General features: G+C 59.1%; 1 protein-coding gene across 2 annotated transcripts; it reads right to left on the reverse strand.

Moving 5' to 3' along the window:
- Positions 1-712: 712 nt before the first annotated feature.
- On the reverse strand, positions 713-27,682 carry WNT4 (Wnt family member 4). Of its 2 annotated transcripts, none has more exons than XM_059136005.1 (5): positions 27,382-27,682; positions 13,462-13,697; positions 4,617-4,748; positions 4,378-4,520; positions 713-3,634 (listed from the first exon to the last, which is right to left on the reverse strand). In XM_059136005.1, the coding sequence occupies exons 1-5, from the start codon at positions 27,456-27,458 to the stop codon at positions 3,266-3,268; spliced, it is 957 nt and encodes a 318-aa protein (XP_058991988.1). In that variant the 5' UTR covers positions 27,459-27,682; the 3' UTR covers positions 713-3,265. The 2 variants fall into 2 exon arrangements, with proteins under 2 accessions (XP_058991988.1, XP_058991987.1); XM_059136004.1 differs by having other exon boundaries at positions 713-3,733; positions 27,382-27,677.
- Between the last annotated feature and the right edge of the window lie 143 nt (positions 27,683-27,825).

Consider the following 27,825-nt stretch of genomic DNA (forward strand, 5'->3'; position numbering starts at 1 on the left):
GCATTATTATCCCCTTCCCCAGTTCTTCACCAATCTGTGTGCACCTCTGCTCTCCTGGAAGAACTTGCTTCAGCCCTTTTATATGCCACTAAACTTTTGGAAAACAAGTGTATAGTTGCCTAACTGCTCCCAGACATGTGAATTTGCTACAGGGGGGCAGGGGCTGGGGAGGACAGGTCACGGCCCCCTTGGTTAGGACGAGGACTTCACTAGACTGACGTTCCCACGAAGCCACCTTGGGTCTTCCCGTCAGCTCTGACTTGGGTTACGTGGAGTTTTCCACCCAGACTTCTCATCCTGACCAGGCTCCAATTCTGGAGTAGACTTCCAGCCACAGGCCTTGGATTCCTGTGTCCTTGGGCAGGAACTAAGTTCTTTTTGATTTGTTCCCTACCTTCTCGGTTGGCACCCACTTCACCAGACCCTCCTCTGTCATTGTCTTTGTTCCTCCTCTGTCAGTGCTCAAGAAGCATTCTGAGGCCTTAGGTCTGGCCAGGGCTTAAGTAGCGTGCGTGTAGGTAGAGCCTCTTGTGTTACAGGGGATTCCAGACAGCACGCAGGTGGCTTCTTTCCATGTGGCCTTCAAACCAGTTACTCAGAAGGAAAGAGGGCCAGGAGCGTCCCCATATCTAGACTATGAATTGGTTATCTGCTTTTCCCATGTCTCTCTCCTCCTTTTTCTGCAAACAAAGACACTTTCACAATTGCAAGATAAAGAAATAATCATTTTATCGCGCATCAGACTATTTCATGGGGCTGTTACAATGGCAAGGGGCCTAGTATAAAAATTAGAAGATGGGGTAGGGCAGCAGAGGGAGTAGCAGCATCCAGAGCTGGGGCTTATCCAGCCCTAGGTCTCAGAGGACATCATCCTTGTCTTGTGGAGACTAGTGGAGAGGGTTTCGGGCAGGACTTGGATCCTCTGGCCAGCTTCCAGAGTGGGTGGGCTACATCAGGCATGTGCTGGTTCTCCCCTCTTTATTTGGGATGGTTGGGAGCTAGGTGTGTCCAAGGAAGCTCCATTTTCCTGTGGTTGTGGGTCCCTTTGGCCTTTGAGGTGCTGGCGGTGGTAGCAGTAGGGCTGGGCAGAGCTTCCTGGACTCTAGTCTGCTTTACAGAGGTTATACCCTTGAGAAACCCAGGCTGGGCAGCTTTGAGAGAGCCCCTAGGCAGGTGGAGAGGTGAAGCCTGTGAATAGACACAGACCCTCTTACTTCTAATCCTAGGGACAGTATCTTTAATACCAGCATCCAACCTGGGCCTGCCAGTCCCCTGGTTTTGGCAACAGGGTTTGGGGGTGGAGTAGAGTGGCTCTGCCCTGACTCTGGAGAGGGAGGGTCTCCCCTGCTTCCTTTGTCTGGATCTGGCCTCTGCCAATGAGGGATAGCATTTTCCCTGGCAGTGAGCAGACAGCTGAACAGAGACTGCCTGAGGAGCAGTGAGCCCAGCTGGTCCTCTGTGGGGACACTTAGTGGGCTCAGCTTTCATCCACATCAGAGCCTGCCCGCCCCAAGATTACCCCTCATTCCAGTGTGGCTGCAGCATCTCACTTGGTTTTGGCCTTCTTGGATGGACACTGAGCAGAGAGCTTGGCTGGGGGCCAAGGGTGTTGACCCTCTTTTAGTGAGGGAGCCAACACCAGGAGGCACAAACCACAAGGCCTGGAGGAGAGTTTCTATCAGAGCCCGTATTCTCAGTCTGGGACTTTGAATTCAGACATGGAACCCTGGATCCAAGACTTGGGGTCTGAGAATCTCTAGTGGGGATCCCAGAGCCCAAGATCTCAAACCAGGAGCTTGGAGCCCCATTAAAGGGGCAGCTTGGAGACTGGGCCTTCAACAAGCTCCGCTGGGAGTTGGGACCCCTCTTGAGAAGCAGCAGTGAGGTCAGGACAAGTCTTGCTGTGTGTGTGTCCTGCTCATGGAAGTTTGGGCTGTGCTCCTGCTGGTTTGGCTGGGGCCAGGCCCGGGCTGCTGGTGCTTTCTCTTGGGGACTCTTATACAGTGCCCAGGGTACCCGGGGGCAGGGGTGCCTCAGCAGCTGACACCTCACTTCATCAGCCCTCTAACTGTCCACCGCTTCCCTCGGAGCCTGTTGTGCTGCTTGGAACCAAGTGGCCGCTGGGTCCAGCCTATAGTCTGTGGCTCCTGCTGCCTCCTGGCCCCTCTTCTCTAGCTGGTGCCCGCTTCCCAAGGCTCAGACCCAAGGAGACCTGCAGTTCCTTGGCTTCAGGGTGTGGCTGTGCCTCTGGCTGTGCCTCTGCAGCAGCTCGCTCTGGGACCTGGCTGAGTGTTGTCCCCAATGCTGTGAGATGGGCACAAGCATGTTTGTCTTTGCACATCCCAGGACGATTGTGATCACCCTATGAGCTGGCCCAGGATAGGGCCTAGAACATAGTATTTACTTAGGAAATGTGGTTCAGTGAGGGAAGTAATGGGTGGGAAAGGGCTTTTTAACTGGCTGGTTCCTGTGTGTGTGTGATCTCCATTCTTCCTCTCACAGAGGAGCGGCACCGTGAGGAGACACACATAGAGGTGTCCCTGCAGAGGCCCGGCTGGGACCTCTGATTCAGGATGACAGCTGGTGCCTGGGAAGGACCAGGGACCGGTAGCTTCCCCTCTTTGATGGGGAGGCTGCGTGGGCTGGGCTCCAGGGCACGACTGGAGCCTTCTCTGGCCCTTGTCTCACCTGCTCTTCCTGCCTGGAAGTTCCCACAGAGACTGACTGACCTCCAGCTGCTCATGGAGGGTTGAAGCGAACCCTTTGCCCTTGAGCTGGCACCTGCCCTTTTCCAGGGCACTCGAGAGACAGGGCTACCAGGCCGAAGCTGCCAGGGGCCGGGTGTGTGTATAGGGGTACAGCTTCCATCAAGATGGCACTGGTTTCCCCCTGCCTTAGGGCCACCTCCTTCCCGAGATGGCAGGGTAAGTCGGCATGTGCAGACACTCCTTGTCACCCAGCTGAAGTCTGCAAGTAGGAAAACAAATACGGATAGCACCCGAGTGATCAGCAGTGGCCACATGTGGACAGCCAGAGGCATGAGCAAAGGTCCCTTTGGTCAGTAGCAGCCACAGAGGCCCAGGCTTCAGAGAGGCCCTGGCTGGTGTGCTCGGGGCCGTCTGCCTGCTTTCAGTAATAAATAACATGAGGACCCAAAAACCAAACCAAAACAAAAAATACAACCAGTATCTTTTGGGGTAGGTGCAGGGGGACTTTTTAAATTACTGGCCTTCCCTGGGCTGCAAGGTGGGTGCGGGTGCCGCGGTCACCGGCACGTGTGCAGCTCCACCAGCCGCTGGCACTGGCGGCACTTGACGAAGCAGCACCAGTGGAACTTGCAGCTGCAGCGCTCGGCCAGCTCCACCTGCACCGTGTGGAAGCCACGGCCGCAGCACAGCAGCTCGCAGCCGTCGATGGCCTTGGATGTCTTGTTGCACGTGCGGCCCCGCGTGCCCAGCACGCCGCTGCGCATGTCCTGCTCGCAGAAGTCCGGGCTGGGCTCTAAATACACCAGGTCCTCATCCGTGTGCGGCTTGAACTGCGCGTTGCGCGGCACCAGCGCCCTGGAGGAGCCCACGCGGCGCGGCTCCACCTCGGTGGCGCCGTCGAACTTCTCCTTCAGTGCGTGGCCCACCTGGCGGAAGGGCGGCACGGCTCGCCAGCACGTCTTTACCTCACAGGAGCCCGACACCCCGTGGCACTTGCACTCCACCCGCATGTGTGTCAGGATAGCCTGCAGGGGGCGGGGAGGGGAGAGGGCCCATCAGGAGATGGAAGGGGTTGGGGAGGGGCCACGGCGGTGGGGGTGCCGCTGGCAGGGCCGGGGAGTGGGGGAAGTGCCACAGAATTGGAGAAAGGTTGACTGTCGTGCATCCAACAGAACCTGCTGTACACCGGGGTGGGCCAGTTGAAGACACTGTCCCTGCCCTTGGGGCACTTGGTGCAGACGGAGGAGAAGCATTTCAGAGGGTCTAGTTACAAAGGACAGTGAGTGACCAGTGGCAACATGGGGGAGAGCACGGCTGCACCGAAGCTGCCCAGGAGCCGTGGGGAGGATGTGTGGAGGAGGCACGTGGTCTGTGTTGACACCACGTTCATATCCTAGCTCTGCTGCTTCGAAAGGGTGTGTGTGTGTGGACACAGACTTGTGGGTGGGCGTGTCAGGGGCACATACTGCTCTGTGATCCCTGCCCACCTGGCCGCTTCCCCACCCGCCGCCCCTAACCCGCTGGCCCATGGGGGGTGCTGGTGCTGGTGGGAACCTGAGCAGGTGTTCCGTGTGGTGCACAGGGGCGGTGGAGTGTGCGGGGCGGGGGGGGTCCTGCAGAGACTGCCCTTGCCCTGGCGGTGATGGTGGCAGGGGATGTGCTGCACTACCTTCCTGCCAGCCTCGTTGTTGTGGAGGTTCATGAGGGCACGGCTGGACGACGCCCCCTTACTTCTCTCCCGCACGTCCACGAAGGACTGGGAGAAGGCCACGCCGTAGGCGATGTTGTCCGAGCATCCTGACCACTGGAAGCCTGCGGGGGTGGGGGGTACACCGTGGCCGCAGTGAGTGGCGGGCAGGGCCCAGGTCCTTGCCCGCCACTCGCCCCCTTACCCCCTCCGACACTCACCCTGCGGGCTGACCCCATGCACCGTCCGGTCACAGCCACACTTCTCCAGCTCCCCACTGCTGCACGCCCGTGTCACTGCAAAGGCCACACCTGCCGAAGAGATGGCGTACACGAAGGCCGCCTCCCGAGTCCCTGTGGGAGGCAGAGGGAGGGCAGGGCTGGGTCTCAGTGCTCTGCCCCGCACCCTCCTTGGTCAAGGGGAGTGGTCCATGGGAGCCCAGGAGGTGCCCCCAGCCGCTGCCCTGGTCCCGCCCAGACCAACCATCGGGTCGCTCGCCGCCCTCCAGCGCTGCCTCCGCCCCCGCAGTGCCACGCTATCTCCCTCTCGGATGAGTCCCCTCCTCTGGGCTCACACAGCGCAGTCCAGCTTCAGTGCTCTTACCTACCAGGGGACACTGTTCTCACAAGCTCTCCGGGAGATGAGTGCTGTTAGCGTCACCACACGGGAGACAAGACAGGCTCGGGAGGTGAGCTGACTTACCAAGGCTGGAGAGCAGAGCCTGGCCGCCAGCCCAGCTCTGGCTTTCTCTGAAACCTCTGCTCGTTTCCTGCTGACCCCTCAACTGGCCCCCGGCGCTCTGATGGGGTCCCCTGCAATCTCGCCGTGGCCCAGCCCTTTTCTGCTGAGGTCGTGTTGCTTCCTGACACCTTCCTGAGGGTCTGTTGTCACGGCAGCAGCCCCCACTGTTAACCATGACCAGTGCTGAGGAGAGGGTGTCCTCTGCTGCCGGGAGCCTTACTTATGTCCATTTCACAGATGGTGAAATGCCAGTTTGGGGAGGGGATGTGATTTGGTCCCAGGCACTCAGCAAGGAAGTGAGAACACCAGGACCCAAACGTGGGTCTGTCCGCCTCTGTCCCTGCTCTTCCCCTTCTGTGCTGTGACTTCTTGGCGGTTCTATTTTGGTGCCTGCCCTCCTCCCCTGCCTGAATGGGTGTTTTTATCCTCCTAGGAACTGTGTCTCGGGGTGTAGCTGCTGTGGAGCCTCTTTCTGGGGCTGTGGGTGGTGTGTGTGTGTGTGTGTGTGTAGTGCATGTGCACATGGCTGGCTGGGTGTGTGACCAGACAGGCCCTGCTCCTCTTCTAGGCCCTGTGAGGGCCTCTGTGTGCCCGTGACTGTCCTCCTGTCTCTTGCTGGAGTGTCTGTCCGCAGGAGTGGAGGGGGGCAGGGTTTGGCCCCGTGGTTGGCAATTACCACTGTGACACCCAGGCCTGTGCTTTCGGCTGCCCCTGGGAGCAGTTGCCGTGGTCAGATGGAAACAATCACCTCCTCTGTGCCCGTGTCTGTGGACGGGCAGCAGAAGCCGAGCCCTGGGATGGGGGACAGCTCGGGCCCCAATGGCTCAGGACGCCCTGTTCCCTGTCAGCCCTTGAGCTGGGGCTATGGCCCCCCACCTACTCTCCACTGCCCTCCCTCTGCCCTGGCTTGGCCATTTTGGGCCAGCATCAGGGGCCTTGGCTGGAGGAGCCGCCCGGGCCTCGACAGCCTGGGATGGAATCCTCTCCAAGTTAATCGAGGTTAGTAGCAGGATCATGTTGGTTGGTTTTGTGCTGTGGCTGCCCAAAGAGGGACGACTTTAGTTTCTGGTATTTCTGGTATTTCCAGGCCTGAACAAGCACAAATCTTTGCCCCAAAGACTAAGGGGGGAAGGGCAGGCGGGAGATAGGGACTGATCGGGTGGCCCCAGCTCTTGGCTGGGTGTGGTCCTTACTTCTGTTTCTCCGGGCTTTCAGGCAGCCCCTGGTCCTCCCGATCCCTGGGCTCATCTCCCCTGTGTCCCCTGAGTGCTGGTAGCCCTGGTGTGCAAGGCTCCCTGTGAGTTTGCCTTATTCCCCAGACCAGCGGCCATCTACTGGGACTCCAGGTTGCCCTTGCCCTGGTCTCGGGAACAGGACACTACGGTTTTCTCTGCTTGGGAGTGGGCCTGAAGGAAGAGATTCTGGAAGGAAAATGTGAATGGCAAGAGCAAAGGCTTGCAGAGCGCTCACTCTGTGCTGGGCACGGCCTGAGCACTGTACGTCACTTATATACTCTGCACACCAACCCAACGGGGTAGGAACTTAGTTCTCGTTTTATAGACGAGGAAACTGAGGCACTGAGGGGTGAAGCAACTGGACCAACAGTACCGAGCCAGGAAAAGTAAATCATGGGACTGGTATTCTAACTCAGGCAACTTTCACCCTTGACATTGTCTACATGCAGGGCATCTCTTCCCACCTCCTGTGTGTGAAGCCAAGAAGGGCTTTCTTAGGTCCACCCTGAATATCATGTGCTGTAGACAAAGCCTGGTCCGTTTTGTGGGCTCCTCCCTGGGGGATGCTGAGCAGTTGGCCTGGGCTCAGCACAGGAGGCCCCAGAAGGCCCGGAGAATGTGGCCATACCACCATGCCCCCAAAGGCCCACAACAGTGGCTCTGGCAGTGTTTTCCAGCTCTGGGTCCAGCCCTTCAACTCCAGGGCTGTGGCCCTTCCTGGGTCCCTCCCTTCTGCCTGGGTGCCCAGGCTGGAGCCTTGCTCACTAGGGGCACCTGGCAGAGATAGAAGGGGCTAGCGGCACGCCTGCAGGCGTAGCAGAGGGAGGCCCCGTGTGTTGTGGAAGAGAGCTGCGGAGATTCGCCTGTTGTAGCTGCACCAGAGACAGACCTGGCTTTGTCCTCCGGGGACATCAGAGCTGGTGGTAAGGCAGAACTCTCGAAGGTGCCAGCCGCCTCTGCCACCTCCTGCCTCTTCCATAAAAGCCATTTGCCACAACCGACAGCCAGCTCCTTTCTTCCTACTCCCCGGGCTCCAATGTGCACCCTCTGGGTCTCACCTCAGGGCCATTTTCCCAAAGTGCAAAGGTGGCCCAGGGCTGGGAACTCAGGGTTGTCCTGGGGACCCAGGAGTAGCTACCCTTTCTGAGGGCCTCCTGAGTGCCAGGGCCTTTCCATGTGCTGTCTGTGGCTCTCGACAACTTAGCACCCGGCTCTCTCCAGCTCTGCTCTGTGGAGGAAGCAGTGAGGCTCCGTGGCCTGTCCAGGGTCCCTTAGCTGGTCAGCAGCTAAGTGGGAACAGGAACTGAAGGCTGTCTGACTCCAGGCCCATAGCCTTCTGAGCCCATCATGTGCGACGTCTCTCCCAGATGTTGGAAGGAAGGACATTGAGTGGGAAGTTGGGAGGAGAAGCCGTGGGTGCTGAGTTGGACTGGAAAGGAAGCCGCGGGCACAGTGATCCCCTGGGCACCAGGCAGATATCCTGGTGAAAGGGCCGTTCAAGCATAACTCAGTGTTTCCAAAGCAGACCCAGCGGGAGTCCTAGCAGATGGGGCAAGACAGGCACTGGTCTCTGAGGACACTGTCCCGGTCCTTTCCCCTTCCACGCTCCCAGCCTGCCTTTCCAGTTTTCGTTGTTTCTTTTAGCTGCAAAAGCTCACCTTTCCTTGAAACCACCTCTAGGAAGTCTCTTGGGATTTAAGAGACCATGTAGGACAGGGGAAAGAGTCCATTAAGACTCTTAATAGTGGCGAGACTGTCCTCTGTGAGCCTCATTGTCTCCACTCTAACAGGGCAAGAGAGCGCTGCCCAGGCAGGCCAGGCCCGCACTTCGCCCATCCCCATGCCCACCGTCTTGGACTCCCAGGGCTGCCCGTGTGCTCGCCGGCCTGCCTGCCTTGGGACCAGAATCCGGCTGCAGGTCTCATCTTCTAAGTGTCTTGCAGCCAGACTGGAAGCTCCCAGGGTCGGCCTGCCCCCCTTCTCCTTTGCCTGCCCAGCACCCAGCACAGGGCTGCGCACAGAGCGGCCCTTGACACAGGTGAGTGCTGGGAAAGGGTCTAGATGCTCAGCCCGTAGGCCTTCGAGCTCCTCGCTCAGCCACTTTCTAGGGGTGTGATTTCAGTTTCCTTGTCCACAGAATGGGGCTGATGGTACTGACCTCAAGAGGCGGCCATGGGACTCCACTGAGGTGAAGTACAGAACGTGCTTAGTCTAGTCCCTGGCACATAATGGGCACTCGAGACCTATTTTGTGATTATCGTTGTGATTAATGCCATTTTATTCACCTGCTCACAGATGTCCTAGGGCACTGACCCTCTGAGGGTCAGGTGGTTGCCTGCATGTTTGCCTTCGGGCTGAGAGCTCCCTTAGGGCAGGGACGTGCCTTGCTTGCTCCCTCGCCAGACATTTGCTGATTGCCCGCTGGGAGTCAGGACCGATGCTCCGCACCAGGGATACTGAGGTGGGTTTGTCCTCAAGGAGCTCCCAGGGACAGAATGTCTCTGGGAACCCACCCCAGCCTACCTGGAACTAACTTGAAGACCCCAAAAGACTGGCTCTGGAGGTCATCCGGAAGGAAGGCCTGTTCCCACCCTCATGGGGCCCACCATGGTGCCAGGACTGGGGGTCAAGGTGAGAGCAGAGGTTCTGGTAAGTCACAGCCTCAGACCAGAAAGCCTTCACATCTTAAATCCAGTCTGATGTTACAGGCAGTAAGGAGTCTAGGCGACGTTAGACACATGGGCGGGAAGGCGGTCCTGGGTTTGAATCCTCACCTTGCTTTGTCCAGTGCACTGCATCACCTCCCAACCATGGCAGCCAGAGGCCGGAGGGTCTGAGGGCTCATCAAATACCCTCTCCCAGGACAGGCCTCTGTCAAGGTCACAGAATGGGATGGGAGGAGGCCCGCAGAGTCCCGGCACTGCCGCAGATGGAGGGAAGAGAAGAGTTTGCACCGCCTTTCCTAGCTCGCCCGGCCATGCTCCGGCCAGCCTGCTCTGGGAACCCAGTATGGCCTGCGCATGACCTTGAAACTTTGCCCGGCTCTACAGGGCTTCACCTTCCCATCAACACGTATTCATCAGTTACCTACTCTGTGTAGATGCTGCGCTAGGCTCTGGGACAAAGCGTGACTAAAACATACAGAGGATATCCCACATCCGGTCCTTAACCCCTGCTTAGCAAGAACTGCCACCTGACCCCATTTCTTGGCTGCCTCCAGTTTCTCCTAGATTTTCAGCCAAGAGCATACAGTTCGGCCCTCAGTCACACACTGTCCTCATTGGTGACCGTAAGCTCACATCCATCTCCCCTTAGTTGGCCAGGAGCAGGGTGACCTCTGCTGCTGGGGGTCTTAGTGTGCAGGGCTGGAGGCTGGGAGACCTCAGGCAATGTCAGCCTTGGGGGGCTCTGGGGAGTCAACCAGCCCTTAAGAGGCACCATCTCTGGCTGATGGGAATCCTAGGAAGTGGGTCCTGGGATCGTCCCCACTTTATGGGGAAGATGCTGAGGCTCGGAGACACCATCACACATCCCAGAGACATTCTGTCCCTGGGAGCTCCTTGATGGACCTTGTCTGAGATCTCAGAGCCAAGAGTTCGCAGGTCCTGGAGCTGGGTGGGTGTGTCAGCACCCTCTGCTTGCTGAGCCTCCCTTCTTGGTGGTAAAGTGGGGGACACCACCACACATCCAGTTGTTGTGAGGGTGATCTGATGCCAGATAGCACACAGCGGGCTGTCAACGAATGGGGTTCCTTTTCTTATCCAAGGGATGACGTGTCTCCTGGGCCTCCTCCATGTCTGAGGCTACGACCCCAGCCAGACAGCTCATGAATGTGGGCACCAACCCAAGCTCACCCTTGCCATCACCCCAAAAGCTGGTGGCCTCTTAAAGGGCCTGCCCAGCCTGGCTGCTGCCGTTGTGGCTTTCCCCAGTGCCAGCAGCTGGTGAGGAGAAGGGCTCTTCTTGGGTCAGGGCGTACCCTAAGTGCTGCCATAGGGTGTCATGGGACCTTCCCGACGGGCCCTATAAGGTAAGCACACGTGCTCATCTCTGTGACGGGCCTGCGCACTGTGGCTCGTGATAACACCACTCACCCAAGGTCACCCCGCCCTTGCCCTTCCCGCAGCTGCCTCCTGAGCCCCGAACCTTCTGAGAGCAGCACCTGCTGATGGCCAAGTCCCTCTTGCTCAGCGGAGACAAATTAACACTTCCAAATGCAAGAGTAAAGAGATGGATGAGCGCAAAGAGCTCAGACCCTGCCTCCACAGACAGGCCTGGTGTCTGCTTGGTGCCTCCGGCCTGGTGGGTGGGTGCCTCACTTGGCCCCAAGGAGGCTGGATGCTTGACCAAGCCACTCAGACTTTAGTCTGGACCAGGTGTCAGCCAAGCCTGGTAGGGTTAATTCTCAGTGTTCCCAAACTTGCTGAGCCAAGGGTGGGCCCTTCCTTGGTTCGTGCTGCTGACACCAGTGAAGAAGGCACTTCTCCATGGGGTTCTCCCCCTGCTTTGGGCCAGTGTGGACCCCATGCCTCCCTTTCTTTGCCCCTTTGAGTCCTTGCCCTGACTTGCTCCCCCTGAATGACATCCATTGACTGTCTCCTCCATGCCAGGCTCTACCATATACTGGGAAACAGGTAAATAAGACAACACCTTGCCATGGGAAGGGCTCATGCTATAGGGATAGGGGAGGGGGGGAAGGGACAGGCATTACAGTTCAGTCTAAAAGATGTAATGAGGGGTGCCTGGGTGACTTAGTCAGTTAAGCGTCCAACTCTAGATTATAGCTCAGGTCGTGAGATCAAGCCCCACATTGGGCTCTGCACTAGGTATGAAGTCTGCTTGAGATTCTCTCTTTCCCTCTCCCTCTGCCCTTCCCGCCACCCTGTGCACCTGCACACTCGCTCCCTCTCCCTCTCAAAATAAAAATAAAAGCAAAAGGTGTAATGAAAGTTATGTGAGCACAACTAGTTTAGGCATGCGTGTGTGTGTGTGTGTGTGTGTGTGTGTATTAAGGGGGAGGGAGAGAGAAATTGATGAGGCAGATGGGTTAAAATGTGGACAGTTGGTCAATCTAGGTCAAGAGTAGTATGGGAATTCATCACAGGAAAAACCAACATACATAACGGAGAGAACGTACTGGGGTGGCCGACGGTGGGGGTGAGGAGGTGGGTGAGATGGCTGAGGGGCGTCAAAAGGTACAAACTTAAGTGACAAAATAAGTAGGTCATGAGGATGTCATGTGCAGCATGGGGTCTATGGCTGATAGTCCCATGTTGCACATGTGAAACTTGCAAAGAAAGTAGATCTTAAAAATTCCCATCGTAAGAAAAAAGATGTGTCATTATGTGTGGTGATCATTTTGTAATATATGCAAATGTGGAGTCATTATGCTGTATGCTTCAAAAGAATATAAAGTTGTATACAAATTATACCTCAATACAAAAAGAAATGTATCACCTACAGGTGAAAGAATTTTTTTGGTAAATTTCCTGTAAGTTTGAAATTATATCAAAACAAGAAATTACCAAGAAACCCGGAAAAAAAAAAAAACAAAAAACGAACCCCAGCATGAGCAAAGAGCTTCAGAGCCCAGAGGAAAAAGCAACTGCCAAGTTGTAGGAGGTAGGGAGAAGCTGGGGGGAGGGAAGCGTTGAGCTGGCAGAGAAAGAGGGGTGAATATTTAGGGTGGAGGCAACAGCACGTGCAAAGGCACAGGGGCTGTGACAGGGCCTGGCACAGGGAACGATGTGTGCCCCTAAAACTCCAAACACGGGCCTTCCTGTGCTTAGAGTCTGCAGTTTAAGCCTAGTATTTGGGCCTCGTCGAACAGTGGTCCCCAGGCTCTGGCAGTAGCACCATTGTCCCGGGGAGATCCTCCATTGCCAGGCTATTTGCTGGGTCTCTGCTGCTTCCCCGGAGTAGCAATATTCAGTAATGCCAAGCATGATGGTGCCTTTTTGGCTTCTGCCAGCTCCCTGGAGAATTGCTTCCAAATTTCGATCACAGTTGGTTTCCAACAACATCCAAACGGTTTGCCACGAGCCCAGCAGCCCTGACTATCCAGGGCCACAGGTGCCAAGACAAAGGTTGGCCCAGGCAATGCCCTCCTGCTGCCTGGATGGTTAGTAGCTCCGGAGTGTCAGTTTCATGCTCAGGAAGTAGAAAAAGAGGCAGCTGGTTTACAGCCCTTCCTCGAGGGCAGCAGATTGACCCAGTGACCTCTCAAGGAGCCTTCCAGTTGCACAGAACGTTCCTTCTGCCCTGCCCACCTTCCTCTGGCTTAATGCCTTCTCATATTTCTCATCTCAGCGGAGGGCCTAACTTCTCAGCAAAGCTCTCTCCGAGCACCCAGCCCTGGCAGGGGAGAAGTCTACCCTCGTGTTCCTGAGGCTGACCCCCCATCACGGCATCTTCTCATTATGGGTGACAGCAGGACCCTGGAACTGGCCTGCATGGGCCCCACTTGCCACTTGCTAGTTCTGTGACCTTGGGCAAGTTACTGAACCTCCATGTGCCTCAGTTTCTTCATTTGCAATGTGGAAGCCCATCTCCAAGGCCAGAGGACTTCGCATTTACTTAAAACGGGGTCCGGTCCCTAGTTTGTGCTATGGGTGTGGAAGCTCCTTCCCCTCCTGGGCTTGACTTGACTGCTTCCAGGAGGACAGAAGCGGGTTGCGGCTCTTGCTTGGTCTCAGAGCCGGGCACGGTAAGGCTGTCCACATGGCCTCCACCCAGGAGGCCAGGGGTCAACGTCAAAGCAGCATGGGGTTGGGAGGTCTGGAGCCCCAGGTTCACTCTCTGAGAAGCTCTGGGCCAATCCATCCTTCTCCCTGCCTGAGCCTCGGTTTCTTCCTTGGTAGAATGGGGATGGCAGCTTGGGGACTGAAGCACTATGGACGAGAGAGACCTGCACCCACAAGGAACAGCACCCTCCGCGCTGGCCTTCCCACCCCAGTCCCCACCTGCAACGTATGCCCTGGCTCCAGCCACGCGCTGGTTCAGCTTGCTCAATGACAGCCGGCTCCCGAGCACCTGTCCCCCCTGCCAGGGAGCTGCCCACCCCTGCCCCTCCCGCGAGCCCCTCCCTCACCTTGCGTCACCACCTTGCCGAAGACGGGCAGGGAGTCGAGCGTGGAGCAGTTCCAGCGCCGGTTCCGGAACTGGTACTGGCACTCCTCGATGGCCAGCTGAGCGCCGCGGCGCACCGAGTCCATCACCTCCAGGTTCCGCTTGCACATCTGTACCTGCCTCTGGATCAGGCCCTTGAGCTTCTCGCATGTCTCCTCCTCCGAGATGCTCCCCACCGAGGACAGCTTGGCCAGGTACCTGGGGAGGAGGCGGTGGGGTGGAGTGCCCTGTGGCCGCCTTCTCCTCTTGCCACTGCCGGGACCGGGCTGTGCCCAGCCCAGGTCTCCGGGAACCAACTCATCCCACTGACCGGTCCTGGCAGTGACTTCTCTCTGGATCCCGAGACAGGCTCCCCTGCCTGGCTCTTGGGGCCAAAGAGGGAATGCTTCTTGCATAAGAAAGCCTCTGCCTCCACCAAAGCAGGCTAGGCACCAGGAGGGACACCAACAGAACCTCCACCCCAGCATGACCCTGGGGGCTCTGACCCTGTTATGTCCCTCTGGCCTCAAGGCTGAGACCACTTCCCTGGTGTGTCTCTCTCTCCCCACCTCCAGGCAAGGATCCTGGCCACCTAAGCCCAGCCCAAGCCATGGCCGGCAGCATTCTCGGGTACCAGATGGAGGCCAGCATCGGGGCTGCAGCCGGGTACTAGCACAGGGATGGTGGCGGGGGAGGAGGGCTTAAAAAACACTGTGCTATGCTCTTCCCTCATCCCCTTGAGTTTTTAACAGCCCGGAGATGGGGCACCAATGCTGGTTCCACCTCACGGGGTTATGACAAGGACCACAAGCTAGGTAATGCACGTCCGAGGGCTCTGGGACCAGGCCTACGGGGAGCAAGGGGCTCTGGACAGGAGAGACCACAGCTGTTCATTGAACACCCACTATGTGCCACGCACAGTGGCCGTCACTGCTTCCTGCTGCATCCTCGCCCCCAGTCTATGAGGTGGTAATTATTATGCCCATTTTACAGATTCCAGCATGAAGGCTAAGAGGGTGACACAGACAGCAAGTGCCAAAGCTGAGCGGTGAACCCCTTCAAGCCCCATGGGCCTTCCTCCTGCCTGTCCTCCCTGGTGGGTTGAGGGCCAGGCTCTGCCGCGTGTGAGGACAGACCCTGTGTGGCCTGGGCTAGAACGCAAGGGAGCGGGAAGCAAGATGCAAGAATGCTCAGCAGGAGGGGAGCAGAGCTGGGGAAAGGCCCTGTCAGGAAGGAGCCGTCCCCATCAAGGGAAAGAGATAGGCATTAGCTGAATACCTACTAAGTGCCAGCTATGTCTCGAATAGGTGAAGGGTCACCTGACTTGTGAGGGCAGATCTAGATTGAAGGCCAGGTCTAGCAAGCCTACGACTGGGTTCTAACCACAGGCCCTCAGCCTGTCCCCCCCTCACTAGCATCCTTGGCCAAAGAGAGCAAGTATCCAGCTGTCCCGTTCTCTATAGTGAACCAGCCTCTCCCCTCCTCCTAACCCCTCCTCCCCCATAACTTGGCTAACAACCCTGGACTGGGACGGGGGGAGCTTTCCGGAGTAGGGGGTAGAGATGCTGTTGCTCCTATAAGGTAAGCTGCACGAATTTCTTGTCCAAAGAGGAAGGCCACCACCCTCCGGGACTTGGTTTTCTCATCTGTAACGTAGGGAGGTTACCCCTGGTTCTGGCTAAGTCACGGAACTGTTATCAGAGCAAAAGGGGTCCCGTGTGTGAAAGACGTTCTGACCAGGGGTCTGAGGCAGGGGGGCAGGAACTGGCCATTTGTTCGCTGAATGAAACGAATGAATGGAGAACAAAGAGAGAAGTTCTCAGAAAGCCCCACAATGACGATGATCCTAAGCATCACTCACTTTGATGGAACTGCGGACCAGGCTAAGCACTTTACTTACATTATTGCATTTATCCCCTCAGCGAGGCAATGGATTCCCATTTTACTGAGGAACAGACAGATTAAGTAGCTTGCCTTGTGCCCAAGGTCATTCAGCTAGTAAGAGGTGGAGCCAGGACTTGAACCTGGTTTTGCCTGGTTTCACAGCCTGTGCTAGACCCAACGTTGTTGTTGTTGTTGTTTTTTTTAAAGATTTTATCCATTTGACAGAGAGAGAAATCACAAGTAGGCAGAGAGGCAGGCAGAGAGAGAGAGGGGGAGGAAGCAGGCTCCTTGCGGAGCAGAGAGCCCGTCATGGAGCTCGATCCCAGGACCCTGGGATCATGACCTGAGCAGAAGGCAGAGGCTTTAACCCATTGAGCCACCCAGGCACCCCGACCCAACATTGTTTTAAGCGGCTCGAGGACTAGACCTGAGCTCTATGGGCAGAAGCTGCTGGGAGCTGGGTTTGCTCAACCTCAGGGTGCTGGTCAAGGTGCATCCCGTGGTCTGCCCGCTGGTAGTGGGGCTTCCCTCCCCACTGGGGCGTGTTTAAGCGGCGGATGGATTCTGTAGACATGTGGGCTGGACCAGAGGAATGGCGCTCAGATCTGACGGGGCCAATGTGCAGGGTTTGATGAAAACTCAGGGGCCTGGGTCTCCCTCCAGGTGGGGCTGGGTGGGCACCTGGGCTTTTCGCACGTCCCCAGGGGCAGCTAGGAAGCCAGGCTGGTCCTGGATGGCACTTTAGGGGAAGCTCTTGGCTAACCACCCGTGATGCCTCCTTCTACCCCCGAGAGAGATGTGATTCTGGGACCCCTGTTCCTCCTCCCGGTGGCATCAGCTCCCCTCCCCCAACACCCCATTTGTGGGGCCTGAGTCTAGCTTTCTTTATCTAGAAGTCGCTCGCGAGCATGGATCCTCTTCCAGAGCGCCGCCGTGAGAGAAAGCAATTCCACGTGGCTGAGGCAGCTGGCTCTGAGCCGGGCACAGGAGGAGCCCCCCCTTCCCTGGCAGCACAGGTGAGTAGGAGGTAGGTGGTCCTTGGGCTGAAGCAGTCCAACCTTCCCTTCCTCTCCCCAAATTCCTTGCCTCCTGGGAGACCTCCCCGTCTTCTCTACCATGTCCCCTCTAGGGGAGGCACAGAGACTGGTAGGGTCGGGGAAGAAGCCTGAGCCTCCCAGGGGGGAGACAAAGGTGGGAAGATGGTTGAGGGGCGCAGGGAGACTGCATCTGGACAGGAAGGGGGCAAACTTGGCTCTTCAGCCCTGTATGGGGTGCTCCTCTTGCCTGGGCCAGCTGAAGAAAGGGCGGTCCCCCCTGTGGAGCTAGTCCCGCCTGGTGCTCTTGGCCTGCAGGGGGCGCCAAGAGCCCAGCGACTGGCCAGGGGACAGTGAGTGAGGGGACAAGGAGTTGGGCCTCAAGTTGGATCCTTCCATGCTCAGGCCCAGGCCTGACCTCTTGGATAAGGATGGTGGCCCCTCTTCCCTGAGCGACACGGGGGTACAGAGCTGGCCTGTACCCATCTCAGCCCCTGTCCCCTCTGCGTCCTGCCAAGGGGCCAGGTCAGGCTATACGGGCTCCTGGCTCCTGGTGAAGGGAGGTGTTCAAGGGCAGGGGAAGCAGGCTGGGGAGGCCTGGCTGAGCCACCAGCCCACAGTGTGACCTTGGGCAAGTCCCTGCCTACTCGGAGCCTGTTTTCATGGGGACCATAACCTGGCGGGTCTGTGTGGCCTTTCCCACTGTCTGAGGGGCAGTCCTCCATCTACAGACTGGGAAGGGGAGCTGTCCAAGCCTCAACGGCCTTGGGGGGGGGCCCCAGCCGGGCTGGTAGACGGAGCCCCTATCAATGAGTGAGAAATGAAGTCCACCCCAGGAACTGCCCACCGCTCTCTCCTAGGTCCGGACTCTGCAAGGGGAGGTGGCCTGAAATCACAGTTACAGGGCTGTAGGGGAGCTGTGGGCTGCCACGGCCGCGAGTCACCAAGACAGCTTCCAGGAAGAAGCCGAGAACCCTCTTCCGCTGAGGAGCGTGCCTGCCCCATGGCCGGCACCCGAGCCACCCCCCCGGCCCCTGCCTTCATCTGGCTCAACAGCTGTCCCCTTCCATGCCACAGAAGGCACAGCTCCACCCCACCCGATTCTGTCAGATCCCTGGTCTCGCCCGGGAAGGGCTGGCGGGTGCGACCAGACATGCATCTGGGAATGGGGTGGACAGACCTGGGACCCCAAGCCCTTGCCTGCGCTGCTTGTCTGGGTATCTGGTTCGGGTTTGGGTGCCTAGCCTCATGTTACAGAGGAGCAAACTGAGACCCAGAGAGGTGGAGGGTCTCACCCAAAGTCACACAGCCAGTGAGTGACACGGAGCTCTGTCTCCCCTGTATCTCGGTTGTGAGTCTGCCCTGTCTGACGGCTGGGGGGCTGACACTACCTTCAGTGTTTGTCCAGCCCATGGCCTCCTCTTTGTCCGGCACAGGCGAGGCACACAGAAGGAGTTCAGTCAATGCCTGCGGTGTGACGGACGGCTCTGTCCCCCTCTGTCACCTACTGGCAGAGTACTCAGGGTAGGGAAGGGCAGGGGTGAGGGAGTATGTTGGGAGCTGCCTTTGCCTCCGGCCTGCAGTGGGCTTGGAGAGGGTCAGGGGTCAGGCACAACTGGTCCTGGGGGCCTCAGGATTCCCTTCCCTGCATCCTAAGGTGGCTCAGCCTTTCCCCTAGAGACCTGTGTGCCCTTCGATGACCCTGGAGCTGGGCCGGGCTCGGATGTTGGCTGCACAAGCCATTTCTGGAGAGCTGGAGAGCCAGGCCTGTGGAGGGCCTCAACCATCTCTGCCTCTTCTCTCGTTCGGGTTGCCTTGCCCCAATTTAGGCTTCTTCCTGCCACTGCTGAGTCCAGGCTTAGCAATCTGCCACCTGCTGCCCCAGCCGCCCAGGACTCTCACTGCAGCCCTGCCATCGATCAGGTTACCCCAGCAGCCTGGGCCACCCCGGCTGCCGCTGCCAGCCAGCTCGTGCCCCCATCTCCTCACCCGGGGGGCTGCAGGTCCTGCAGGCTTCTCCCAGGAGGCCGTCCCTGCCGGCCCGTGCCGCAGCCTTGCAAGGCTGGAGGGCCCTGGCCCTGCCAGGGAGATCAGATCCTCTCAGCCACCTGCTGTTTTCATTAGAAACTAAAATTAGCTGGGCTTGTCCCAAGCTTTTCCAGGTTTGCTTGCTTTTTTAAAAAAATATACAAATTCCTAGAGGAAAATCCGCACTTCTCTGACTGCTCTCCAGCTCTCACTCTGTGCGTCCAGAGGAGAGGGGACGGGAAATAGCTGGGGTGTTTGGGAGGCCAAGCAGATCAGTGTCGTGGGTCCTGGCCCTGCGGGTGTCCAGGTGGGGGCTGGGACGCCAGCCCAGGCCTCTCTGCCCCCTCCCTCTGGCCTCCCTGCCTGCCCGGGCCACATTTAGAGCCTCCTCAGGAGTGGCAGTGCCTGGGACACCCGGGAGGAAGGAGGCCAAGCAGGCGGGAGGAGGAGCCGGAAGGAGCCGCAGCGGCTGCCCAACGGCGAGCCTCCTGGGGTGACAGGCCGGGCGAAGGCACGCGTGCCACAAACCCCACCCGGGACCGCGTTCTCCCTGGGGGTGGCCAGTGCCCGCTTCTTCAGGTCATCACCACACCCCTCAACTCTCCTTGGGCCTTCGGATGCTTCTGCACGCGTGGTCTCCGAATCAGGCTGCCTGCTCCCCAACGTGGCCCCGTCCTGGAGACCTATCCTTCCGCACAGCCCGCAGGGTGGTGCACTGTGCAAGAGAGATGGCGGTCAGAATCCTGGCTGTGTTCCTGGAGGCAAGTCAGTGAGCATCTATGAGCCTCAGGGTCTTCCTCTGTAGAATGGGGAGAATAATCGGTCTCGCCTCAGGAGGCTTCAGCGGATTAAGCGTTCACACAGCAGACACTGCTCCCCTGTCGGCAACCTTATTATGTTATGTGGTCAGATGGCCATCGCTGTCCTCATCAGGACTACTGCCTGGAAGCCCCTTCCCAGTCCCTTGAGCTGGGGCCCCTGCTGGACTGCAGATCCGTCCTGCTCATTGATCTTCTTTGGCTCAGCTCCCTCCATGCCCCTAGACCTGGGTTCGCCTGTCTGAGGGAAGGACATGCTTCCACTGGGAAAGGGGGGTCACTTCAGTCCCCATCCCGACTGCAGAACTTGGACGGAATCTCCTGACGGAGCCTGCAGAGCTAGGGGACGTGTGCCAGCGACTTGGCCCCTTGGACGGACCCTCCAGGGACCAGAAGTCTGAGAGGTGGGATGGGGGATAAGGTGCTGTTAGGGAATCAGAGGCTGGGACAGGGGGGCCCAGAACAGGCTTGCTGTGCCCGGGGAACTTGGAAGCCCTTTGCAGGACGAGGCTGACTAGGCAGGAGGGACTGGATGTCCCTGCCGCCTGCGCCTCTCAGACAGCAGTCACCCGTGTGAACACATCCTTGGTGCAGCTGTGGGCTTGGCCAGGAGCGTGGCACCCCCTCTATGATTCGGATTCCAGGAGGCATGTGTTCGAGGCCACGCAGCCCATCAGGTCATTCTGGCTCCTACGCCCAGGCTTGCAGATCAGGACCCGGAGATGGCCCCAGGTACCCAGAGCCTGACGTTTTGGCAATGACCGTGATTTGAGGAAGGTGGCTTCATTCTTCTATTGCTGAGTCCTGCTGTAGTCCCTGGGCCACTGCAAAGGCGTCCACCCTGCTCTCAGGAGTAAGGGGTACTCGGGAGGGAGGTGTCTCAGTGGCTGCAGGGCTGCCTCGATGGTATGCGGGCCCATGGTCTCAGCAACCTCTGGGCCCATGGAAGGAGTGGCTGCCACTGGCCTGGGACCCCAGGAGGGGCAGCTGGGGAGGAGGGGCCGGCCTCGGAGACACGGTGGTTGTGGGGTGCTGGGGGCGGTTCCCCTCTATCTTCTCCGCAGCCCCGCAGGACTCTGGAGTCCTCGATGCTTGGCTCAGGTCCCAAGGACCTTTCCTCAGTTCAGGGGAATGAAGACCTTTTCTGGAGCTCAAGCCCCCACTCCTGTAGCTCAGGCCACTCTTCCCCCTTCTCCCTGTCTCCTGGCATCCCTAGTTCTTTTGCTCCTGATCTTCAGAAGTCCTTGCAACCCCATTTTAAAAATCCTTTTGCTTCCAGTTTCCATTACTTCCTGCACTCTGGTGCCCCAGCTCCCTCCATGTCATTCCCGAGGGCTCCGTGCCCCCCCTTCCTGTGTGGGGGCCCCTCTCCCATCTCACAGTATGTGTTCCTGGGCAGTGGGTGACTGACTCAGGCCCAGGACGTAGGCACTCAGACCTGAGCCCGGATGGCCCCAGAGCTGCGCCTAGACATGAGACTTTCCCTTCTCTCCGTGGGGCAGGTATGATGGTGGGGGTGAGTGGGTGTCAAATTTCGGGCTCTTCCTGACCTTGCCTTGCCCCCTCATTTGGCCATGGATTGCTTCTCCCTTGCAAAGACCCACCTAGATCTTGTCCCCAGAGCCACTGAACCACTGAACGGTCCTCGCTAGCCCGGCTGCGGGAGCCCACGGGGCAGGAGCCAGGGTGGAGCGGCTAAATCCCCAGCTGAGCTGTCCAGGTTGGGCGCTGGCTTCCTAGAGTGGGGCTCAGGCTCTGGTGGCTCCAGGCTTCCAGTGAGTTCCTTGGCTTTGGTGGATCCCTTCTGAGGGCCCCATCCCGGATGAGCCTGTGGTCAAACCGTCACCCTTATCCCAACAAGGCAGCAAGGACAACTTTGGTTCCTTCCTTGCTCCATTGCTCATAACCTCCCACAGAGGATGACTGGTGAGGGTGTGGGGCTGCAGGGAAAGTTCTGGAATGACGGTCAGGAGACCTAGCCTGGAGTTCCAGCTCTAGCACGAATGTGCTGTGTGACCCCACGTCCCTATCATGGTGCCTGGCTGGGTCGGTCTCCACAAGTGAGCACTTGACAGGACTGAAAGGGGCTGAGCAGGCATGGCCCTGCTTAGAGTTTCAGTGTCGCTGGAAGGGGTTGAACAGATAATCTCCAGAGACCCTCTGAACTCTGAAGGCCTTGACTTGGTCCTCTGTGCCTGGGGTGCCAGGACTTCTGGGCCTCCCTGACTCAAGAGCAGTACCTCCGTATTGCCAGCCCTCGGGGAAGGATTCTTGGAACCCAACCCTGCCATGATAGGTCCTGTGTGCAAACAGAGGGAGAAAGAGGGCCTGAAAAGACCATCCAGGAGTCGCCGCAGAAGAGGCCCCTGGAGTTTCCCTGGAAATTTCCCATTGCTTCTAAGGGGCCTCTCCAGATTGCCCTTGTGGGCTGTGAGCGGCTGGCTGTAGGGAGGCTCCTTCCCACTCTGATCACATCCGTCCCGCCTCCTACCCACCTTCCTCCCCTCGCAGCTCAGACCAGGTCCCCTCCACGGCGGCGGGGGTCACGACTTGGTCAGGGGAACTTTTGGAACATAGTTTGGTTTCAAGTTTGCCAGGAGATGGGGGAGGTGGAGAGGGTTTGGCTGGGGAAAGGGGGGAGCCGGTGGGGTCACAGCAGGGGGCGAGCCTTCTCCTGGGTTTGGCTGAATCACAGAAGACGCAGTTCGGAACTCAGAGATAAAAGCTGGCAACTTGTGAGGACATCTGGACCGCAACCGTGGGGTCCCGGCTTCACCTTCCAGCTGAGCTTGCTGAACAAACGGGCGGCGGCTGCACTGAGCTCCTCTGTAGCAGGGGTGACTGGAGGGGCTGACGGTGGGCAGCTGCCACCCCCTTCCGTGGCTCCCCCGCCAACCCCGTGCCCCGTTGGCTCAGGCCAAGCCCTTCTTCCCAGAGGGAGGAACAAGAAAAGGAGGCTTGGCGTAAATGCTCAGCTTTGCAAACGCACCCACAGGGCCCGAATTGGGCGAGTTTCAACAGGTTTGGGGAACACTGTCTTGTCAGATGTTTGCTGCGTTGCTCAACTGCTAATCCAGGGCTGAGGGAAGAAAGTCAGGCCACAGCAGACAGCTGGGTGGTTACCGCCACTGAGTAAACCCCTCGGGCAGAGCCTGGGCTCAGGGCCCTGCCACGGAGGGTGAGGGGGAGAAAGGGCTTAGCCAGGCTCCAGGGGGTGCGCCTGGCAGGGGAGCTGAGGGTCTCCAGAGCAGCAGCCCTATGGGTGACAGCCCTACGTCCCGACACCCACTTCTGCCCCTCTTAGCATCACCTGAGACTCATGGGTTGTAGAGTGAAGCTTCTCTTCTACCTGAGATCTTGAAGATGGGGCACCCTTTGGCAAAAACTTAAAGCCCTCTAGAGTGAACAATCCCTTCTCTCCTTTTGCCATCAGGTACTGACTGACCACTGGATCTGTCAGACCCAAGCGGGCACAGGGACTCTGAGAGCCATCCGGGCCACAACCTTGGCTTTCAGGTGTTTATAACCTCATGGAAGTATGAGCCATGCTATTGGACCATGGTTATATATAATATGAAACAGTCTTCTAGGCGGGGGATAAGCACCAGGAGATAGGGACATGTGAGAGCAAGTCAAGTTCAAGTTCTGCTTCTGATTTGCATAATGTCCTTGGGGGAGTCACCGCACCTCTGGGTCTCTGAAATGGGACTGCAAAGAATACAGACTCCTCCAAAAGCAGGGAGAGGTTATGGGGTTCTAATAGGGTCATGGGTGTGAAAGTGCTTCGTAAACCTGACTCTCAACGAGAGGTAATTTTTCCCCACAGGGGACGCTTGGCTCTGTCTAGAGCACCCGGGCGAGCTCGGCATCTGGCAGGTAGAGGCCGGATGCTGCGGAACATTCTGCAATGCGCAGGATGGGCCCCAAATATCAACGGAGCTGTTCAGGAGATCCTGGTGCCAACTACGAAGGGACGTGTTGGTGACTGGTCTGATGCCCAGAGCGAGGGGAGGAGCTCCAAGAAGTGGGGTTTACTCTTTAGAAGAGAGGAAGGGACCCTTTGCAGTTGGAGGTTGGGGGACACTTCCTGGGGGAGATGGGCCACACCTTTACCTGTGGGGCCCAACACTGCACATCTGGGCAGGCTCTGCCCATCCCTGGCTCAGTGAATTGTACCCAGAGTGCCAGGCCTCACTGTGCCCACGGTCAAGGGGGTCACTCCCTCCACCCCGTTGCTGGGCACATAGGCACACAGGAGCTGGGGCCGGAGACGCACACCTGTGGGGAGTAAGATCCAGTGAAGGTGAGATGCCACCAAGCCGCCCTGAAGGGCGTGTCTAGACGACACTCTCTGGCCACCAGGATCTGCTGGGCTGGACGTCCCTGGCTCTCTGAGGCCCGGGCAGGGGCCCTGGTTGAAGAGCAGGGAGGTGGCCTGTGGGAGAGTGCAGGATCCCCACAGAACGGTTTGGGGTACACAGGGCTTGGGAGCAGCGCCCTGAAGGCCCGTTCTCTCGGTCATCCCTGTAAACAAGGACATGGTTTCCCCATCACCGCAACAGCGACCCTCAGTTTCCAGTGGCAGCCATGGGGGCCACTTCCAACGGCGTGCCTGGCAGGGCACTGGGCCGCTCTATGTGTGTGTTCACGCTTGCCTCCCAACTGCCCAGGGGTGGGCGCCACTTAAACAGAGGAAGAACCCGAGGCTCAGAGAGGTTAAGGAACCTGTCCGTGGTCACTCAGCCAGTCAGGGATAGACCAGGGATGGAACTGCGGGCTCTCTTGGAGACTACCTCACCCTCATCGGGGGTCTCTGCTGGGGCCCTGGCCCAGCGCACTGCTGCCTTCCTTCAGGAAATCGACAGTCATGAAACCCTAGCTGATCTATTCCCTGACTCTCCCTGGTACTTCCACTGGGAGTCCAGAGAAACGTGCTGAGGCTGGGGCCCAGGGGGCCAGAGAGGCTCATCCAGAACCAGCCAGCCTGGGGCGGGGGACAGAGCAGCGACTGGAACCCCAGCCTCTCAACTCCCAGCACAACCTGTGTTGGAGGAAATGTTCGGGGTTATTTCTGAGGCCAGCTGTGGCAGAGCCGGGCCTTCCACCGACGGACTGTTCTCATGCATCCATCCCCCCGTCGGCGGTAGGAGCTGCCGCAAGCTGTCAGCTCGCCCGGGGTGCCAGACACAAGTCTAATCAACAGCTTCCAGCTTCTCTGGGCTTGCCCAGGCCTCAGGCTGTGGAGCCCTCCCAGCTCTAGGCTCCGTCCTGCCCAACAGCTGCACGCAGCGGGGCACCTGGCCTCCCCGCCAGGCCACCCGCCCTTCTGAGACAACAGACAGCACCGTCTCCTGCAACTGGCCAGCCGGCTGACCCTGGACTGAAGTCTAACGGCAGGTACTGGAATGGGGATGGACACCCAGGCACGCTCCCGCTGAGAACACTGCCCGCCATCCTCTCAGGGCCAGACCTCCATGGTGACTCACGCGGGAAAAGGTAATGCCCGCTACCGTGCCGGGATGGACATCTGCCTGCCCAAAGCTTTTCCTTCTAGAGGCAGCTTTTGGGTCAGACGCCCCTGCCGTTTACTAGCTAGGTGACTTTGGGTGATGACCTTCGTGATTCCCCCATCTTCCCATCTGTGGACGGGGATTCAGATGATTTATTTAGAGAGTACAGTGGGAGTTATTATAATGATGACTATTCTTGTCATGATTCTGCCACCTTTAGGCCAAGTCCCCTCTGTGACTGCTCTGGCTCACACTGAACCCTTCCTCTGATGGCGGTAGCTTGCACACTGTCCCACCCATCTGTGGTTTTGTTTTGCTTTTTATCCAGACCCCAAGGTCCTTAAAGGCCAGGCTGTGATGCTTAGTTCCCTCTGAGCCGGCTCAGTCCCTGTCCCAGGGATGAAGGCTGCTAATTATAAGGCAAATGATCCGGTCTTGGAGTGTGCCCAGAGATTGCTTCTCCATCACTGTCTCTCTGGTTTGGTAGGGGTCCCGGGAAGCCCCTCATTCTTCCTGTCTCGGGCTGTGCAGAGACCCTTGGTTCGGAGCCTGGGGTGGAGCAGAAGTGAGCGGGGTCACCCAGAGTCCTGCTTCGTGGCAACCTGAACCATCACCACTGCAGAGAACAGGTTTGCCAACCTCTCTTCTCCCTCCGGGGCCGCCCCTCCTCACCACGGCCCCCAACGGCGATGCAAGCCCGAGAACTGATCTGTTGGAATTCCCCATGGTTGGTGTGACCCAAACTGGGGCTGCCTCTCCAGATGGGATTTTGGGCTTAGATGTGGGGTGGGTGATGATACCACCTGGGCCACACCGGCTCAACTTGGGGACGGCTTCAGGGAAGCGGGTATGTCACTGTCTGGGAATCAGCACCTGGGTTCAGGTCTCCGCTCTGACTTTGGGTCAGTAGCTTCCCCTCCTGGGGCTTGAGTTTCCTCATCTGTGAAAGGAGCTCAAACCCTCGGTGCCTTTGAAGGACGTTTCACTGTGGATGTTGCTCTCTTCTCTGAAGACCTGGGTTGGAGTCTGGAGCTGCCACTTCTTTCTCCTTTTCGTAGCCCATGGTGCTTGGGGGGGTCACACCTCATCCTTGCTCTTTCTGATGCTCACGCTCCCTTTGGAGACCCTGACTCTGAACGCCTGCTTTCAAGGGTCAGCCCCAGATCCCCCCCAACCCCCAACCCCGAATCCGAATCAGCTCCTTTCCTCAGCTCGGTGACCTCGTCCTTGCTCAGAAGGATGGCCTGCGGGTGTCATGGGGGGGGGGAGGGGTGGTGCCCTGGTTTTTGCACACTTTGCCACTGCCCCTGAAGTGTTAATCAAATTAAGGCTCCAAGAAAAACACAAGCTCCACGGCCACTTTGGGCTGCCTGGGAGTCGCTCGCTCTCCCAACAGCTGGGAGAGTTCTACATCACCTCCGTCCCCCCAGCCCTGGGGGGCTCTGACCCCGAGGGACACACTCCTTCCAGCCTGCAGGGACCCGGCTGGCCACAGTGAGCTCATAGCAACAGCCATTGGACACTCAGGGCAATTTCATGGGAGATATTTGTTCTTTAGTCTTGATGCAGAGAGAATTTTTTCCTCTCCTGCTGTCTCCATGGAAACCCCAGCTACACTGTTGGCTATCCCCCTTCCCACCTCATGCTTTTCAGATCAATATTGGAGCTTGGCTCCCCACTGGCTGCCCACAGCGGATGGGGGCAGAGCTCTGGGCAGAAGGGACTGGGGCCAGGGTTAAGCCTGGGGCCTGGCGAACCCTCACTGATGAAGGGAGGATGAAGAAGGACTTAGAGTCTTCCTGCTTTCCTGTTCCTCCACTCACCAAAGCTCATCCCTTTGGATCCCCCTCCCTCCACCTAAGACACCCCCCCACCCCACCCCCAGTGAATCTTCTGTCCTTTCCCAGGGAGTCCCCTGAGCCAGGGCCTGCAAAGGAGAAGCAGACAGGTCACCGGTGGTCACCACCCCTCTCTCCTTAGGTGAGACACAGGGAGGTGGTGGGTTGTTGTCCTCTTCAAGTGCTGGGAGGAGTTTCTTCCCGCCCCAGGGAAACAAGGCCAGCGCCCGCCGCGGACTCTCCGGGGCCGGGTGTCCTCGTCCCTTCCTTCCTTCTATCCCTGGCTCCCGCCCCCCAAGCAGAAACAGGTCCCTGCACGCCTCCAGCCCAGCCCGCAGCGACGCGCAGCTCGGCGCGGGGAGCTCGCTCCTGGACTTCCCGGGATTAACCTGCTATTATGAGCCAGAGTCCTTCCCCGTAATGGGCTTCCTCCGCGACCTGTCAGCCGAGCCCGGGGTGCGGACCGAGCCGCGCACCCCACCCCGGCCGCCGCCCCGCGCTCGCGCCCCTCGCGCTCTCGGGCGCCCCAGTCCGCCTATGGGTGCGGACGCCGCCGCCACCCCTGACGCCTCTGGGCTGGGAGCCGCACCCGGACAGGAGGGGTGCCCAGAGGGAGGCCCGGGCCGTGGCGGCGGCAGCGGAGAGGGCGGGCGAGCCTCGCGCCCCGCCGCCAAGACACCTGCCGGGCGCCCCCGCGCCCGCTGCCCCGCGCCGCCTGGCACCGGCCGGCTGCCCCCGGGGCCTGCCCCGCCCCGCCCCGCCCGGCCCAGCCGGGTCCCGGCCCGACTTACAGCCAGTTGCTCGCGGCGGCCGAGAAGACAGCGAAGACCAGGAGGCGCAGCGAACGCAGGCACGAGCGGGGACTCATGGTGCCGCCGCGGGCGCCCGGCCCCGGGCAGCGGCTCCGACCGCGGGGGGCCTCCCGTCGGGGCGGCAGGTGGGCGCCCCGCGGGCGGGCTGGGGCACGGCACAGGGCGCGGGCCGGGGCGCGCGCGGCGGGGCTCTGCCTCCGTGCCTGCCGTCAGCCCTGCCCGCTGCTGCGCCCGCTGCCCGGCGCGGACCAGACTGTCAGCGCCGCCCCAGAGCCGGGATGCGGCGGCGGCGGCAGCGGCGGCGGCGGAGGCGGGCGGGCGGGCGGCCGGGGGGGCGGGCCAGGGGCGGGCCGAGGATGGGGTTACCTGGGCGGGCCCAGCGGCCCGGGACACCCCCCGGGGGCGGGCCGGAGCGACCGCGGC

Source organism: Mustela lutreola, chromosome 10 (assembly GCF_030435805.1).
Source record: "Mustela lutreola isolate mMusLut2 chromosome 10, mMusLut2.pri, whole genome shotgun sequence".
Classification (NCBI taxonomy): Eukaryota; Metazoa; Chordata; class Mammalia; order Carnivora; family Mustelidae; genus Mustela; species Mustela lutreola.

Coding starts and splice junctions, on each gene's coding strand:
- WNT4 (XM_059136004.1), bottom strand. CDS start 27,458: ATGAGTCCCCGCTCGTGCCTGCGTTCGCTGCGCCTCCTGGTCTTCGCT. Junction 4,749..13,461: donor CGGCAAGGTGGTGACGCAAG/GTGAGGGAGGGG, acceptor TGCCTCCCACAG/GGACTCGGGAGGCGGCCTTC. Junction 3,734..4,377: donor ACAACGAGGCTGGCAGGAAG/GTAGTGCAGCAC, acceptor CGCCCCCTGCAG/GCTATCCTGACACACATGCG.